Here is a 14,414-nt window from a genome sequence, read left to right on the forward strand (position 1 = left end):
CGGGAGATGCCACCAAGACTCTGGAAATGAAGGTCCCCGGGGGCTTCCTGGTGACGCTGAGAAGGGGGTGCCAGGCTTAGCCCGGGAAGGGGGGCACACAGGCCACCTGGGTGCCCATGCAGCCCGGCTGCCCTGTGCTGCGGGCTCAGCCTCGGGGTTTCCCAGAGATGCCTGGACGAAGAACTAAGTGGCTGCAAACCACTGTCCAGCTTCCTCTCTGAATTCTCTGCTCAGTTCAGCAGATAGCCACAGTGTGAGAATGGGCTTTTCTTCACGAGCTCAATGACACTATTGTCCCTTAACATGGGGGAGCCGAGGCACAGAGACTCCTCACCCCCCGAATTGGCCTTTGTGGCCCAGCTGGGCACCAAGCACAGGTCAGGGCTCCATTCCCATCCCCATGATTGTGGCCGTCAGCTCCAGCGCCTCGGCCCTTGGCGAACTGGACAGACTGACCAGTGCTGGTCAAGCACCATGTTCTAGCATATTCCATGTGGACCCGGTCTTCCCACCAGAGCAGCCTTGTAGGCCAGGGGCTGGGCTGGCCGGGCGGCCCCTCCCCTGACCCGACAGCCGGGGTCCAGCAGGAAGCAGGTGGGTGTGGCTGCAGGTGACTCCCTGGGCGGGTGACAGAGCCTGCCTGGGGGAGTCTAATCTTAGCCACATGTTTAAAAGGTTCCCTTGGGTGGAGCTCATCTCAAAATAGCTGCCACATGCCCTGGGCAGGGATGTTAGAGCTGAGCTCTGAAATGTAACTTCTAGGCATTTTATAAGGACGACAACCTCACCAAGGAGTGTCCCGTGGGTGTGCCAGGTTCCCCACGTGGCGGAGCTGCCAGGGGCTTTGTTTGGTTTTAACTGTCGGATGTGCCTGCCTTTTATCAAAGCCACAGTGAAATTTCCGAAAGAAAATCCCGCCAGCCTGTTTTGGAGCCTCATGGGTCCCCTGTTGCTGTGGGGACATTAATTCCCTGGGGTGTTTCTGAGGCGAACATAAAAATACCTCAGGAGGGAACCGGCTGCAGCAAAATGGGATTGGACACAGCTGTCCCGGCCGCAGTCTCTGGGACTTTGCCTCTCCCTGTCCCTGGAGGCGCTGGTTGCTGGGAGAGGGGGGCCGAGGATGGCTTGTCCTCCAATCCACCCTCTTCCACAGGACAGGGAGAGACCCAGGCCCGTGGCCCTCGGGACGGGACACGCTCAGTCCTACATCCTCGGCGGCTGGGCTCGCCGGCTCATTCCTGTTTCAGTACAGAGCCTGACGTCCCCAAGCTCCCTCCTCAGGCAGAGCGGGTGGCCTTGCTTTCGGGCGGACCGCCTCCCCTGTGCTGCTCCCAAGTCCAGGCCCCGGGAGGAGCACCTCTCTCCACCAAAGTGGAATAAAATTGTGACTTAACGCCCCGGCGATGTGTGTCACAATGCAAAAACATAATTAATGTGAGTGATCTTTTCACTACTTTAAAAAGTAATGCCCGTGCAGCCCCCAAATTTAGAAAATATGCTAGAGGTGTGTGACTGGCCCCACGGCCCTGCCTGGCCTCCCCGCCATTGTCACACTGGGTAGGTGGGGGCAGCAGGGGTGAGGCTGGCCGCCACCCAGGGTCTGGCCTGTGCCCTCTTGGGGCCACACCAAACCAGCTCCCCTTGGAGAGTGCGTGTTTTCTGTCCCTCTGTCCTGCCAGCTCCTGCCTAGTGGCCTTGTCCTGCCAGGGGCAGGGGCAGGGCCGGCCTCCAGCTGGAGTAGGGGCCTCAGGACGCTGACATCACTGAGCATGACACAGTTCCTGCCACTCACTGGTTTACTTCCTTGGGTTTCACAGAATGATGACGTTTTCAGGGTTGGGATTCTGTTTTACTTTATGTTTGAAATCCCAAGTTTTCTCTTTTTTTTCTTATAAACATATAAGTCTATGAAAGAAATTATGAGATGTGTTAGTTTACCAGACAAGCTTCTGGCCGACATCTGGGCAGCATCAACCCTGAGGTTGCTGTCACCCCAATGCATCCCTCTTCCTCTCTTGTGAGCAGAGGACCCTGGGTGCCAGATTCCCAGCAGGGAGGGCAGGGTATTTTTTTAGGGAACAGTTATGAGCTAGATGACCCCAGGGTCACCTAGGAAAAACAGCATAGATACGCCAGGCTCAGCGGTCAGCCCTGAGCCGTTGATGATGGTCATGTGGAGAAAGACTCCACGGCCCCGTCAGACTGGGCACAGCTGGCCGCAGTGGCCACGGAGCCATGGGACGATAGCCTACAGCCACTTTTTTGCCATCCCCTTGGGCAGATCTTGGAATTTGTATGAAATACTGAATTTTGAGCAACTTTGGGGGGGCATCTCTTTGTGTGATTGGAAACTTCTTTCCTTCTGTTGAAAGTTGGCAGCCTCTGCCCCACGTCCCACCCGCCACACTGTGTGTACTGGGACCTGGGCTGTCAGGTGGGGTCTGCATTTGGGCTTCATGGGTGCTGCGGGATTAGTGGGGTCGTGTGACCCAGTGGGAGGTGCCACCCTGTGTGTCTAAATCCTCACCAGGCTCCCACAAAAAAACATCTCATCGAAAAGCCCTCCCTGAGGGCCCGAGTGCATGTGTTCCTCCCAAGAGGGGACCCTGGCCCACTCCCACTGGCCCAGTTTGCAAAAGGAGGGGCAGAGAGCCTTCTCGGGGCATCATGGTGGAAACACGTGTGCCCAGCAGACCCTCATGTCTCTCTGCCCCCCTCTAGCCATCGCCATGCTGAAGGACAAGGAGCCCGGGTCCTTCATCGTCCGGGACAGCCACTCCTTCCGAGGCGCCTACGGCCTGGCCATGAAGGTGGCCACACCCCCGCCTTCTGTCCTGCAGCTGAACAAGAAAGGTGGGTGCCCCAGGACCGACCCCTCCTTTCCCTCTCTCATTCTGTGTCTGCTCATGAGACGTAGGTGACTTAGACTGGCGCCCACAGGTGTTCTCCTTAGTATTTTTTTTTCGGGTGCATTTTGTTAAGCACGATTTTTGTTCAAAAAAGGTTAATTATTTGTAAATTTCGTTTCTTTATTGCTTTGAATGGGTGATCCTCCCATTGTCCAGAGGCGGGCGCAGCAGTCCAAGGCCTCTGCCAGGTGTCTCGCTCTCCCCTCGGTCCCCGCGGTGACTGTCCCCTCCTGCAGGTGGCGCTCACCCCCATTTTCTTATATAAAGGACACACTGTGTGCATGATGCTGTCCCAGCACCAGGGTTACGTGAGCCTGGAGGGCTGCTGTCCTTACGTCGTCCCTCCTCACAGCGGGGACAGCACCTCCCTCCCGTCTGGCTCTGCGCACCCTGCCCAGGGGACCGAGACCAGCGGGTCGTGTGTGGATGTGTCAGATCTGTCACAGGCGGCCCCTCTGGGCAGCCCTCCCTGTGACTGCTGTCCCCGCTCCCGCCTTCCCACGCTCTCGGTGTCTGAAAACTCTGTTTCTTTCTGTTACACCTCCTACCACAGCTGGAGACCTGGCCAACGAGCTGGTTCGGCACTTTTTGATCGAGTGCACCTCGAAGGGGGTGCGGTTGAAAGGCTGCTCGAACGAGCCCTACTTTGGTAAGTGGCTGGAGCGGCTGGAACACGGGGCCCCGAGAGCTGGCCGTCGCTCTGGTGAGCGTCACTCACAGCGTTTCCTTAAGCCCCGGTTCTGAGGTTCCTCTCACCTACTACCACCTGTAAGATAAACCGGGTAGTAATTGTTCTGGAACGTTTCTCGGCACCCAGAAGACAACAAGCAGGGGCTGGGGCTGGGAGAGCCGGCGGGGCAGGGAGTGTGGCCGAGCTTGGAGCCTGAGCACGGCCCATCCCACGGTTGCAGGAGAGACGCGGGCCTTCCTCTCCGAGAGGTGAAGCCGCCCACCCGCAGGCTTGTGGGAAAGGCCCTGAGCGGCCGGGGGAGGCCTGGGTGCACTCACCCAGAGCCCTGGGAGCCCCGTCCAGAGATGGGGAGAGGTTGCCACCATCTGACTCGCAGGCTGCCGTTTATTCTTACAAATTGGCGACGATGTGCGTCTGCCGGGAATCTTCGTGACTCCCCCCGCCTAACGCTGCACTGTTTTGCTGAAGTTTTTGCACAAAGTCCCTCCAATGCAGTGTGTTAGCTGCTGGAATTCCCGGGCGCTCCTTCTGCAGCGGGGAGATCTGCTGGTGAGTGAAGCCCTCTCAGGATCCTGTTAATGCTCCTCTGCTCTCCGTTCGCAGGGAGCCTGACAGCCTTGGTGTGCCAGCACTCCATCACCCCCTTGGCACTGCCCTGCAAGCTGCTCATCCCAGACCGAGGTACGTGGCCGGGCCCTGCCCTGGCGCTCCGAGAGGCGTCACCTGGGACCCGGCAGCCACGTGGGTGTCGGAATCCGCGAAGGTCCAGTGGGAAAGTCGGGCCAGGCGGCTTTTCCTCACTGTGCTCCGTGGGTGAACCCTACGGATGCTGAGTGGTTGACCCAGGTCAAGGACAGGAGAGGTGGCCTCGCTGCACCCACATCTCAGCTGTGCTGTTCACCCGGGCTTTTCTTGTTCCTTCCCGCAGATCCACTGGAGGAAATAGCAGAAAGTTCTCCCCAAACGGCAGCCAACTCCGCGGCCGAGCTGCTGAAGCAGGGGGCAGGTCAGTCTCGCGGGTCCCTGTCCTCGCCCTGGTCACTGGGGCAGCGGGATTCAGGGTCACAGCCTCGCCCTCGCCCTGGTCTCTGGGTTTCCTGTCCTTCTGTGTGTTCGAAGGTTCCTTTCACATTACGGCCAGAATATCCCTCTGACTGGAGCACGGTTAGATTCAGTGGGATTAATGGCATGTCCCACGTTTAGTGTGGGGGAGACGTTTTGAGATAGGACGGGGTGAACTGCCCCTCCAGCTGTCATCCGAAGGAGCCAACGGTGCTGCCCACCACCCAGGACGACACAACCCCCCCTCTGGCAGCCTCCCCAGGGCACCTTTTTTTTTTCCTCTATTAATAGACTTTATTTTTTTAGAGCAGTTTTAGGTTTACAGCAAAATGGGGCGGAAATTACTGAGAGTCGCCTGTATCACCCTGCCCCACATGCGCACTCGTAAACACCCCCCACCAGGTGGGACAGGTGTCACAGCTGATGCACCTGCATTGACACGTCACCACCCAGAGCCCCCGGTTTCCTTCAGGGGTCACTCTTGGTGTGCGTTCTAGGGGCCTGGACGAATGTATAGTGACAGGTAACCCACCGTTGTAGTATCAGACAGTAGTTTCTCTGCTCTGCCTGTTCATCCCTCCCCTCCACCCGAGGCAGCCCCTGAGCTTTTCCTGTCCCCATAGCTTTGCCTTTTCCAGAGTGTCATATGGTTGGAATCACACATTATGTAGCCTTTTCAAACGGTTTCTTTCACTTAATCCTACGCATTTAAAGCTCCTCCATGTCATTCTGGCTTCATAGCTCATCCCTTTTTATTTTATTTTTTTATTTTTATTTTTTTAATATATCTTTATTGATTTCAGAGAGAGGAAAGGAGAGGGAGAGAGAGAGACAGAAACATCAATGATGAGAGAGTCATTGATCGAGCCCGCAACCAGGGCATGTGCCCTGACCGGGAATCGAACCCCGATCTCCTGGATCCCAGGTTGTCGCTCAACCGCTGAGCCACGCCCGGCTGGGCAGCTCATCTCTTTTTAGTGCTAAATGATATTCTGTTGTCTGGATGGACCACAGTTTGTTCACCCATCACCCACTGCAGGGCATCTCGGTTGCTTTCTAGTTTTGGCAACTATGAATAAAGCTGCTGTAAACATCGTCCCTGTGAACGCTTTGTGTGAACACAAGTTTTCAGCTCATTTGGGTAAATACCAGGGAGCGAGACTGCTGGATCTCATGGCAAAAGTATGTTTAATTTTGTAAGAAACCACCAGACTGTCTTCCATAGTGGCTGCGCCACCTGCGTCCCCACCAGCAGCGGGTGAGACCCCTGCCGCTCCTTGTCCTCCCGGCGTCAGAAGTTGTCGGTGCTCAGGGCCTGGCCGCTCTGACGTGTGCTTAGCAGTGTCTGGTTGTTGTTTGGATCTGCATTTTTCTCAGTGCGTGTGATACTGAACATCTTGTCATGAACTTATTCACTGTCTGTCTTCTGCGGTGAGATGTCTATTAAGGTCGTTGGGCCATTTTTTTAAGAATGAGGTGATTGCCTGGCTGTTAAGTTTTAAGATTCTTTGCATGTTCTGGATCACGGTCCTTTATCGCTTTCTCAATCTCCTGACAGCGCCTCTTACAGAGCAGAAATCTTTAATTTCAATGAAATCCAGTTTACCGATTCTTTCTTTGGTGTTGTATCTAAAAAGTTATCGCTAAGCCCAGGGTCCTCTAGGTTTTCTCCCATGTTATCTTTTAGGAGTTTTATAGTGTTGCATTTTATATGTAAATCTGTGATCCATTTTGAGCTAATTTTGGGGAAGGGTCTGAAATCTGTGTGTAGATTCATTGTTTTAAATAGACAGATGATAGATAGATGTCCAGTTGTTCCAGCATCATTTGCTGAAAAGCGTGTCTTCGCTCCAGTTGCCTGTAGTCCTTTGTGAAAGATCAGTTGACTATATTTGTGGGGCCTGGTTCTGGGCTCTCTTTTGCCCCATTGACCTGTGTGTCTGTTCTCTCATTGAGACCACACGGCCTCGATCACTGTAGCTTTGTAGTCGGTCTTGAAGTCGGACAGTGTCTGTCCTCCATCTTCTGCTTCCACACAGTGTCGGCTGTCCTGGGTCGCCTGCCTCCATATAAACTTTAGAATCAGTTTGTCGACGTCTATAAAATAACCTGCTGGGATTTTTATGGGGATTGCGCTGAATCTGCAAATCCAGTTGGGAAAAAATGACCATATTGCGTCGCTCTGTCCATGAACATGGGTTACCTCCCCATTTATTCACGTCTTTGATATTTTTATCAGACTTTGTAGTTTCCCTTGTATAGATCTTGTACATATTTTATTAGATTTATACCTAGGTATTTTTTGGGGGGTGTTGGTGTAAATGTTGTTGTGTTTTTAACTTCAAATGCCACCTGCTCTCTGTTGATATGTAGGAAAGCCAGGGACGAGCTCACTGTCCCCGTGTTCCTGTCAGGTGGTCCCTGGAATCACCAGGGCTTGTAGCAGCTTTTATTTTAATTTTTTTAAATGTGTTTTTTTATTGATTTCAGAAAGAGGGAGAGAGAGAGAGAGAGAGAGAGAGAGAGAGAGAGAGAGAGAGAGAGAGAAACATCAATGATGAGAGTCATTAATCGGCTGCCTCCTGCACGCCCCCTACTGGGGATCGAGCCTGCAACCTGGGCATGTGCCCTGACCGAGAATTGAACCATGACCTTCTGGTTCATAGGTTGACATTCAACCACTGAGAAACGCTGGCCCGGCAGTAGCCTTTATCTTTAGATACTAAAGTTTTTGGTTCTATTCTGTCTTACAATTTTTAAGTCTGTTTACCATCTTTTTGAATAATATGTAGCACATATCAATACCTCTAAATGTTTTGTTTTCTTACAAAGTTGGCCTTTCAGGGGACAAGATTTCAGTCAGACCCTGAGGTCTTATTTAATTACCTGAGTTGGGCATTTACAGAGAGGGGTTAGCTTATGACTGTCACGTTTGTGTCCTTTTAAAATCTCTTGGCTCTAAAACACATCAAGAGGCACCAGTTTCTGTCCAGGTGCCTTCATGGCTGACCAGACAGGTAATCTAATCAGGACGCAGAGCAGCCGCACCTGTCCCCTGGGAGGCCCAAGAGGTGGCTCAGACAGGTGCAGAGCGACCCCGGTAGGGAGGTGTTCCATGGTCCGACCTCTGATGGCCGCAGGAAATGGACTGGGGCTTTTTCTTAAACTGAATTTCATCTGTTGTCCTAATTCACATAGAATCCTCAACTCCTGGACTCGCAGCGGCCCTCCGGGATTATCTCGTGCAGTTTCCTCACTGTAAGAATCAGCGGGGCTGGGTGGCTCGTAGCACGGGGCATAAACTTTCAAATCTCTTCAGCTTAACCCTTTTTGTTGGACACCGAGTGCAAGTCTGTTCCATCTCTGAAATATTTCTGTTTACATTTGTAGCCTTGGTTCTTAATTGGTTTGTGTCGAAGCATCGGAATGCAGTCTAAGCCTGGAGAGGCATTTTACCAGACTCCTGGCACACTTCCCATGAGCCTCAGGGTTGTGATTTTAACTCACTGGACTATAAAGTATGTTTTCTGTATGAAGTAATATGTGTTCTTTAAGCTAAAAAGGGAAGGTGCAGAAAAGGAGACTGAGTTATTCCTGGGCCCATTACCCACACACAGACCCTGGACGTGCCCCTCTCGTTAGCATGGCAAGCTCTCCCGTGGTTTTGCAGACACGTGGTGGGTCCCCTTGTTAGTGGCTGGGTAGCAGTCGGTCATGCAGCCCAGCTCCCTGTGGTCGCTCATTTGGCTGTTTCTAGCGTCTCGGGACCTCGGGCGCTGCGTGAAAGGCCACATTTCCTGCGTTACCTCTTTTCTCTGCATTGCTGCCTTAGGACCCACGTTCCCAGGTCGCAGGGCTGGGCGAGAGCCTGTGCACGGGTTGTCAAATCGCATTCAGAGCAACCCAGTCATTCGCACAGAGTACTCCACACTGGGCTGTAGCTCTGTGTCCGGTGTCACACTGGGCATCGCAGCTCTGCTTCCCTGGACAAGGGCACTTGCCACATGGAGCTGGATGTCGTGGCCAGGCCCATGGGACAGACACAGCGTGGCTCTGAGGGCCCACCTGTCCGGGGCAGGAGAGGAGGGGCTCGGGCTGCCCCGATGCTCACCGGAGGCCAAGCTCCATCTCTGCTCCAGTGGTCACACGTGGCCCCACCTGTGGGGAGAGAGGCCCCCAAATGCAGTCTCCTGCTGCTGCGTATCAGAGGCCACGGGCGCCTCTGCCAGGGAGCTGGGGTTCAGGCCCAGCCGCCTGTGGCTGCCAGTGTGCCCCCGATTCGGGTTGTGCTAACTCCGTGGGATCTCATTGTCGTTAGACTAGAATTTTCTTTTTTTCTTGTCTCACTGCCGGGTTAGCGTTACAGGGGCCGTAATGAAATCAAGGGCAGAATATCCACTCTCCTGAAAGCAAACCGCCCTCAGCGTTCCCGGCAGCCTTCCAGCCCCGTCCACCCACACACATGCTTCTCATTTCCCAGCTCCCTCGGCACAGAGACGCTTTCATTCTGCTTCTCCCGTTAACCACCAATGCTTTCCACGCCGCCCGTTTCCATGGTGACCGTTTGCTGGTTGCTGGGTGTTCCACCGAGGGGGAATTTAACCACCCCCCTCGTTTCTAACGTTTTCCGTTACAATGCAACGTGGCCAGGTGTCCACACCTCCAGGTTGGCTGCCTCACGGGTCACAGATGTGTCCTTTGTCTCCTATCGGAAGTGAGACCTCTAGGTGACCCATCGGGGGCGGGTGGTTCTTTTGATCCGATAAATGTGGCCAAGTCATTGTCCAGATTGGCCGCCCTGTTTGATTCAGATTTTCCAAAATCACCCACATTGTCGCAGCTCTGCAGGCAGCGAGCTCGGGGCAGCTCCCGGCAACCGAGTCACGGCCATCGGCCGTCCCTGCACAGCTGCTCCCAGGCGCCCGCCTCACGCGGAGCTCCCCACAGGGCCGTGATTGGGGGTCCAGGCTGCACCTCCCCCTCTCGGATGTGTCCTTCGCTCCCATTGTGGTCAGGCTCCTGTCCCACCCGGACCACAATGACGCTGAGGAGGTGCCCCAGCCTCACGGGGACACCAGGCACAAATAGTGTGGCGGGAGCGTCCCTGTGGCCCCCGTGATGTGTTTCATCTCTGTGTCCCTGGGCCCCTCGCTCTCTGCGCCTCGGAATCAGGGGCAGAGGGCGTCTGCCTTGGGTGCACCTGGCAGAGGCCACGGGTCGAGTTGTCCACGAGCCCAGGGCACCGTCCCTGGTGCACTGACACTCTGCCCCATCCTGTAGCCTGCAATGTGTGGTACCTGAACTCTGTGGAGATGGAGTCGCTCACAGGCCACCAGGCCATCCAGAAGGCCCTGAGCATCACCCTGGTCCAGCAGCCGCCACCCCTGTCCACGGTGGTGCACTTCAAGGTGTCGGCCCAGGGCATCACGCTGACCGACAACCAGAGGAAGTGAGTGCGGCCGGGCTGTGGGGCAGGGCTGCGGGGCGGGGGCGCTGCTCACACCTGGATGTGTCCAGGGTCATCCCAATACAAGGTCGTCCCAGCAACGCTCAGCGTCAGCAGGACTCCCGGGGAATCCAGTGCGTACAGCCCTTTAGAGTTTATAACACGCCGTGGGATCCGTCATGTCTGACGGGACCCATCTGGGGAGTGGTGGGCAGTTCCTGGGGACATTTTCTGTCTCGTGCCACCTCTCCTGCACCCCCCCCCCGCCTGTGTCACACACCTGCCAGCCCCGATGAGCACAGGCTCTGCCCTTCCCCACCCCCCCGGCCCCCGGGGAAGCCTGAACTGAGCTCCTGCCCCGTGGCCCCGTGGGGCCTGCACGGTGCGTCACCATCCCTCCCGTGTCCCCGCAGGCTCTTCTTCCGGAGGCACTACCCCGTGAGCAGTGTCATCTTCTGCGCGCTGGACCCGCAGGACAGGAAGTAAGGACCGTGTGTGCCCAGTGTGGGCCCCCTCCCCGCCTGTTCAGGTTCAGCCCTTAGAGAAACTGACGTAACTCTGTTCTCTAACTCTCCAGGTGGATCACGGATGGGCTAGAGTCCAGGTGAGCTGCCAGCCTGACTGCACCTGTCCCAGACTTCCCTCCGAGAGGGTCCTCGGGCAGAAGTGACGGACAGATGCCAGTGGGCATGGGTTTGCATTCAGGGCAGGTGTGCGGCCCTCGAGGTCGGGCGTGAGCAGGCAGAGCCGGGCATGACCGGGAGACATGGGGCTCAGTGTCAGCAGGTGCAGAGGGACCAGAGTTCATGCCCGCGCTCTGGGGCGGGGTGGCCTGGGGACGTGTTTCTCCTTCCCCCCCCCCGTCACCTGAGGTTGATTTCAGCAAGATCCAACCACAGGTGTCCTTCCTTGGGTTCCTGTTTCACGGTCCCCCTTTGTTTCGGGGTCTGACAAAGTCCCCAGAGGCCTGCCCGGGTCCCCGGTGGGGCCGAGCCCCAGCTCTGGCCACAAGGCTGGCTGCGCTCCCAGCCCCGTGGAATGCACGACCCCATCGGGTGACTTGAGTGCCCTCGGCTGATGCCTCCCATGGTGTGGGGGCTGCTGAACTTAAACAAAAAGCCCTTCATTCCTCTAAGGAGGAGGGCAACTGCCAGGGGCCAGGCCACGGACAATGGCGCCGTTGTGTTGGGTCCGAGCCCCTGGAAGCTGCTCAGACCGTGGCTTTGCTCCTTCTGAGAAATCTCTACCCCGCTGCCTTCTGGTTCCTTAGTGGGGGGGCTGGTGCAGGCATGTGGACCCAAGGAGGAGCCCTGGCCGTGGGTGGGGGTCAGCGTGTAGGTGGCTGGCGTGCCCCTCATGATCTCAGGAACCATCGCTGGGGTGTTAGCACCCACGTGGCCTATGCTCCCATCAATGTAACTGCCCAAGGACAGTGGGGACATGGCTCAGGAACCCGCCCTGACAAGTGGAGAAGCCACTATGATTCAGGTCTCAGACCCGGGCTGGGCAGCCCTCACCTGCAAAGGTGGAGCAGTGGCATCCTGCCGCAGGGTTTGCAAAGGTGCAAAGGGTGGGCAGGTGTCTGGCAGGGTGGCAGGTGTCCACTGGGCCCTGGCTGGTTTCTGAGGAGGGAGGTGGAGGAGGTGAGGAAGCAGAGGTTTGCTCCTGCTCAGCTTTGCGGGACGGGACATGACGCTCTGGCCTTGCCTCTCTTTTCAGGGTCTTTGGTTTTGTGGCCCGGAAGCAGGGCAGTGCCACGGACAACATATGCCACCTCTTTGCAGAGCACGACCCTGAGCAGCCTGCCAGCGCCATCGTCAACTTCGTGTCAAAGGTCATGATTGGCTCCCCTAAGAAAATCTGAGCCCCTCAGGCTGAGATGCCAGAAGGGCCAGGGCCGCCCTGCCATGTCCCCATGGTGACCCAGACATTCTGGCTCCTCCAGCTTCCCGAGGACCAACACCCACACCCTTCCTGAGACGGACACGCCCATATGCCCCTTTCTGGGCAGAATTGGGCACCAGGCCACCCACCTAGCTCCGCACCCAGAACCCTGTGAGGAAATGCAGGGTCCCCGTCGCCTTGCCCGCCAGCATTTGTGGGAAGGGGACACCCAGCCTGCTCTGCCATGGCCTGAGTGGCCACTGCGTGTGGTCCCCACAATGGCAGAGGGCTGCTGTCCAACTGATGCCCTGGGGCCTCTGCCCCCCCAGGACAAGGTGCCATTAACCTCAGAAGGGGACACACCTGTGGTGAAGGTCGTGCAGGTCAGGCCCTTCCTGACACTGGGGGCACGAATGAGGGAACCACGTGATGGACTTTGAGGACAAGGGCGTCACCCTGGGCTGAGAGCCCCACCCCGGCCTGGTGATGGGCGGCTCCAGCCTTGTCACATCGGGTCAGAAGGTGCGCCAGGCCGTGAGAGGAGAAGGGGGAAGACAGAAGTGAACGCCATTTCCATGTAACTTACAGTTTTTATGCCAAATTGTTGACCGCGGTTTGTTGCTGCTGGTCTGTGCCGGTGTCTCTGCTGCGCCTGCCACACCCGCCGTTTAAGAGGCACCAGGAGAGGCGACGTCCTTCCTGGGCGGGAGGTTCTAGGAGGGTGGGGCATGCTGAGCTCCGGAAGCTCCTGTCCCATCCGTCTATGTGCCTGTGCCTCCTGGAGGGGGCGGAGGGGGACCTCAGTCTCACGAGTGTTTGGGGGTCTCCGCCCCCTCGCCTCAGCCACTGTGTCCATCCCATATGCTGACGTGATGTGGCCGTGCCGTGGCCTGTCACCTGATCTGTCAGTGGCCACGGGTTCAGGAGAAGCTGGTGGCCCTGCAGGTGCCGCTTCCTTCCTCAACCCGCTGCTCTGTGGGCTCCACCTTGAACCGCCCATTCTCTGCCCTGGAAACCAAGCACCAGCTCCTCCGTCCCCAGAATCACCAGCGAGGGTCCCCACCTGGGGCTGTGCCTTGTGGACTCTGTTATAGTGGGTCAGAGGCTGGGCAAGGAGCTGGGACCGTGGAGGGTGGAAGACCAGCTGCTCAGCTCCCACTGAAGCACCAAACGCAAGTGCCTCATTTCTGTGCCAAATGTCCGCCTCAGTCCTCCAGGGCGGACCCTCCTTCCACGTGCCGTGTGGCTGCAGGGACTGCTGGCCTCTCCCAGCCCGAGGCCCTGGTCCCCAAGGAGGCATCTAGCTGTCCCTGTGGGAATCAGGGCTGATGCTGTTCCCAGGAGGCGCCTTGTCCCCAAATGGCTCACACCCAAGTCTGACCCAGATTGCGGGCCAGGCCCCTCACCTTTCGGACGGAGGAAGAGGGGCATGTACGAAAGAGCCAGACAGGTGTGGGGCTGAGACGCATAACCCACGGGAATCAGAGACCCAGGCCTCCCGCGTGGCACAGCCTGTTTCCAGGATGCCCGAGAAACTGGGCACCTCTGCTTTTCAAACTGACGGGCCAGCGGTGATGTGCCCTCCCAGTGGTCAAGGGCACCCGGAGGTTTGCTCCAAGCCATAGGCTCCTGAGGAACCCAAGGATGCCGGCCCCTGGTCTCTGATGAGCTGGTACGACAGGTCTCTTTACGTGTTACATGTGCATTAAACGGGACCAGATGCACCCATGACCTCGGCGTCAGGCCGTAGGTGAGCCCCACTGCCCGCTGGCTCAGCACGGGGAGGACCCTTCCCCCCCGGCTTCTGGTCTCCGGGCCACTGGTGGGCACAGGGCGCTGCCCTGGGCACTCACCAGAAGTGTGTTCCCTCCAGCGTCACAGCCAGGGCCCCTCTAACCCTCCATTAACCGTGCGCTGTGTCCCTCAGTGTTAACCTGTAACCCAGTTAAGTCACCCATGTAAGGGTCTCTTATGTTTCCTTGGCATCGAAGACCTCGTATGTCTCCTTCTCTGCCTTAACTCCTAGTGGGATTCTTCCTTTTCTCATATTGTAAAGAGTATATCCAGTGTGTAAATGAATGTTCTATAAGTCCTTTGTATAGTCGCATTCTCTGCTCTTAAATATCATCTCTATTCAGAGTATAATAAAATATTAACCTTGGTAAGCTGTGAGGCATCTGCTTCCTGTGTTGGGTGGAAGGGCCTGAGGGTGTGTGCAGGTGTAGGTGTGTACATAACGTGTGCATGTGTGTGTATATGTCTGTGTGGGCCTGTGTGTGTTTCTTTGGGAGTGAGTAGGGGATTGCTTATGGGTTCAGGTATAAATTGATGGGTCATTGGCCTTCAGGAATAAATCTTTAAGATTTCTTCCTGGAGACTTTTGAACAGGTGTATCCAGGGTGTTAAGAATGTAATTCCA

General features: G+C 56.4%; 1 protein-coding gene across 5 annotated transcripts in view; it reads left to right on the top strand.

Moving 5' to 3' along the window:
* Positions 1–14,160, top strand: part of TNS3 (tensin 3) — a 122,876-nt gene extending 108,716 nt beyond the window's left edge. For all 5 annotated transcript variants that reach the window (XM_081146485.1, XM_081146481.1, XM_081146482.1 and 2 more), the window contains 8 exons: positions 2,725–2,856; positions 3,466–3,561; positions 4,207–4,284; positions 4,532–4,609; positions 9,946–10,114; positions 10,525–10,593; positions 10,689–10,715; positions 11,831–14,160. In XM_081146485.1, the coding sequence (XP_081002611.1) occupies positions 2,725–2,856; positions 3,466–3,561; positions 4,207–4,284; positions 4,532–4,609; positions 9,946–10,114; positions 10,525–10,593; positions 10,689–10,715; positions 11,831–11,975 (794 nt within the window). In that variant the 3' untranslated portion in view covers positions 11,976–14,160. The remainder of the gene's footprint in view (positions 1–2,724; positions 2,857–3,465; positions 3,562–4,206; positions 4,285–4,531; positions 4,610–9,945; positions 10,115–10,524; positions 10,594–10,688; positions 10,716–11,830) is intronic.
* Positions 14,161–14,414: the final 254 nt, after the last annotated feature.

The sequence above is a fragment of the Miniopterus schreibersii genome (genome assembly GCF_964146895.1).
Source record: "Miniopterus schreibersii genome assembly, chromosome: 9".
Taxonomy (NCBI): domain Eukaryota; kingdom Metazoa; phylum Chordata; class Mammalia; order Chiroptera; family Miniopteridae; genus Miniopterus; species Miniopterus schreibersii.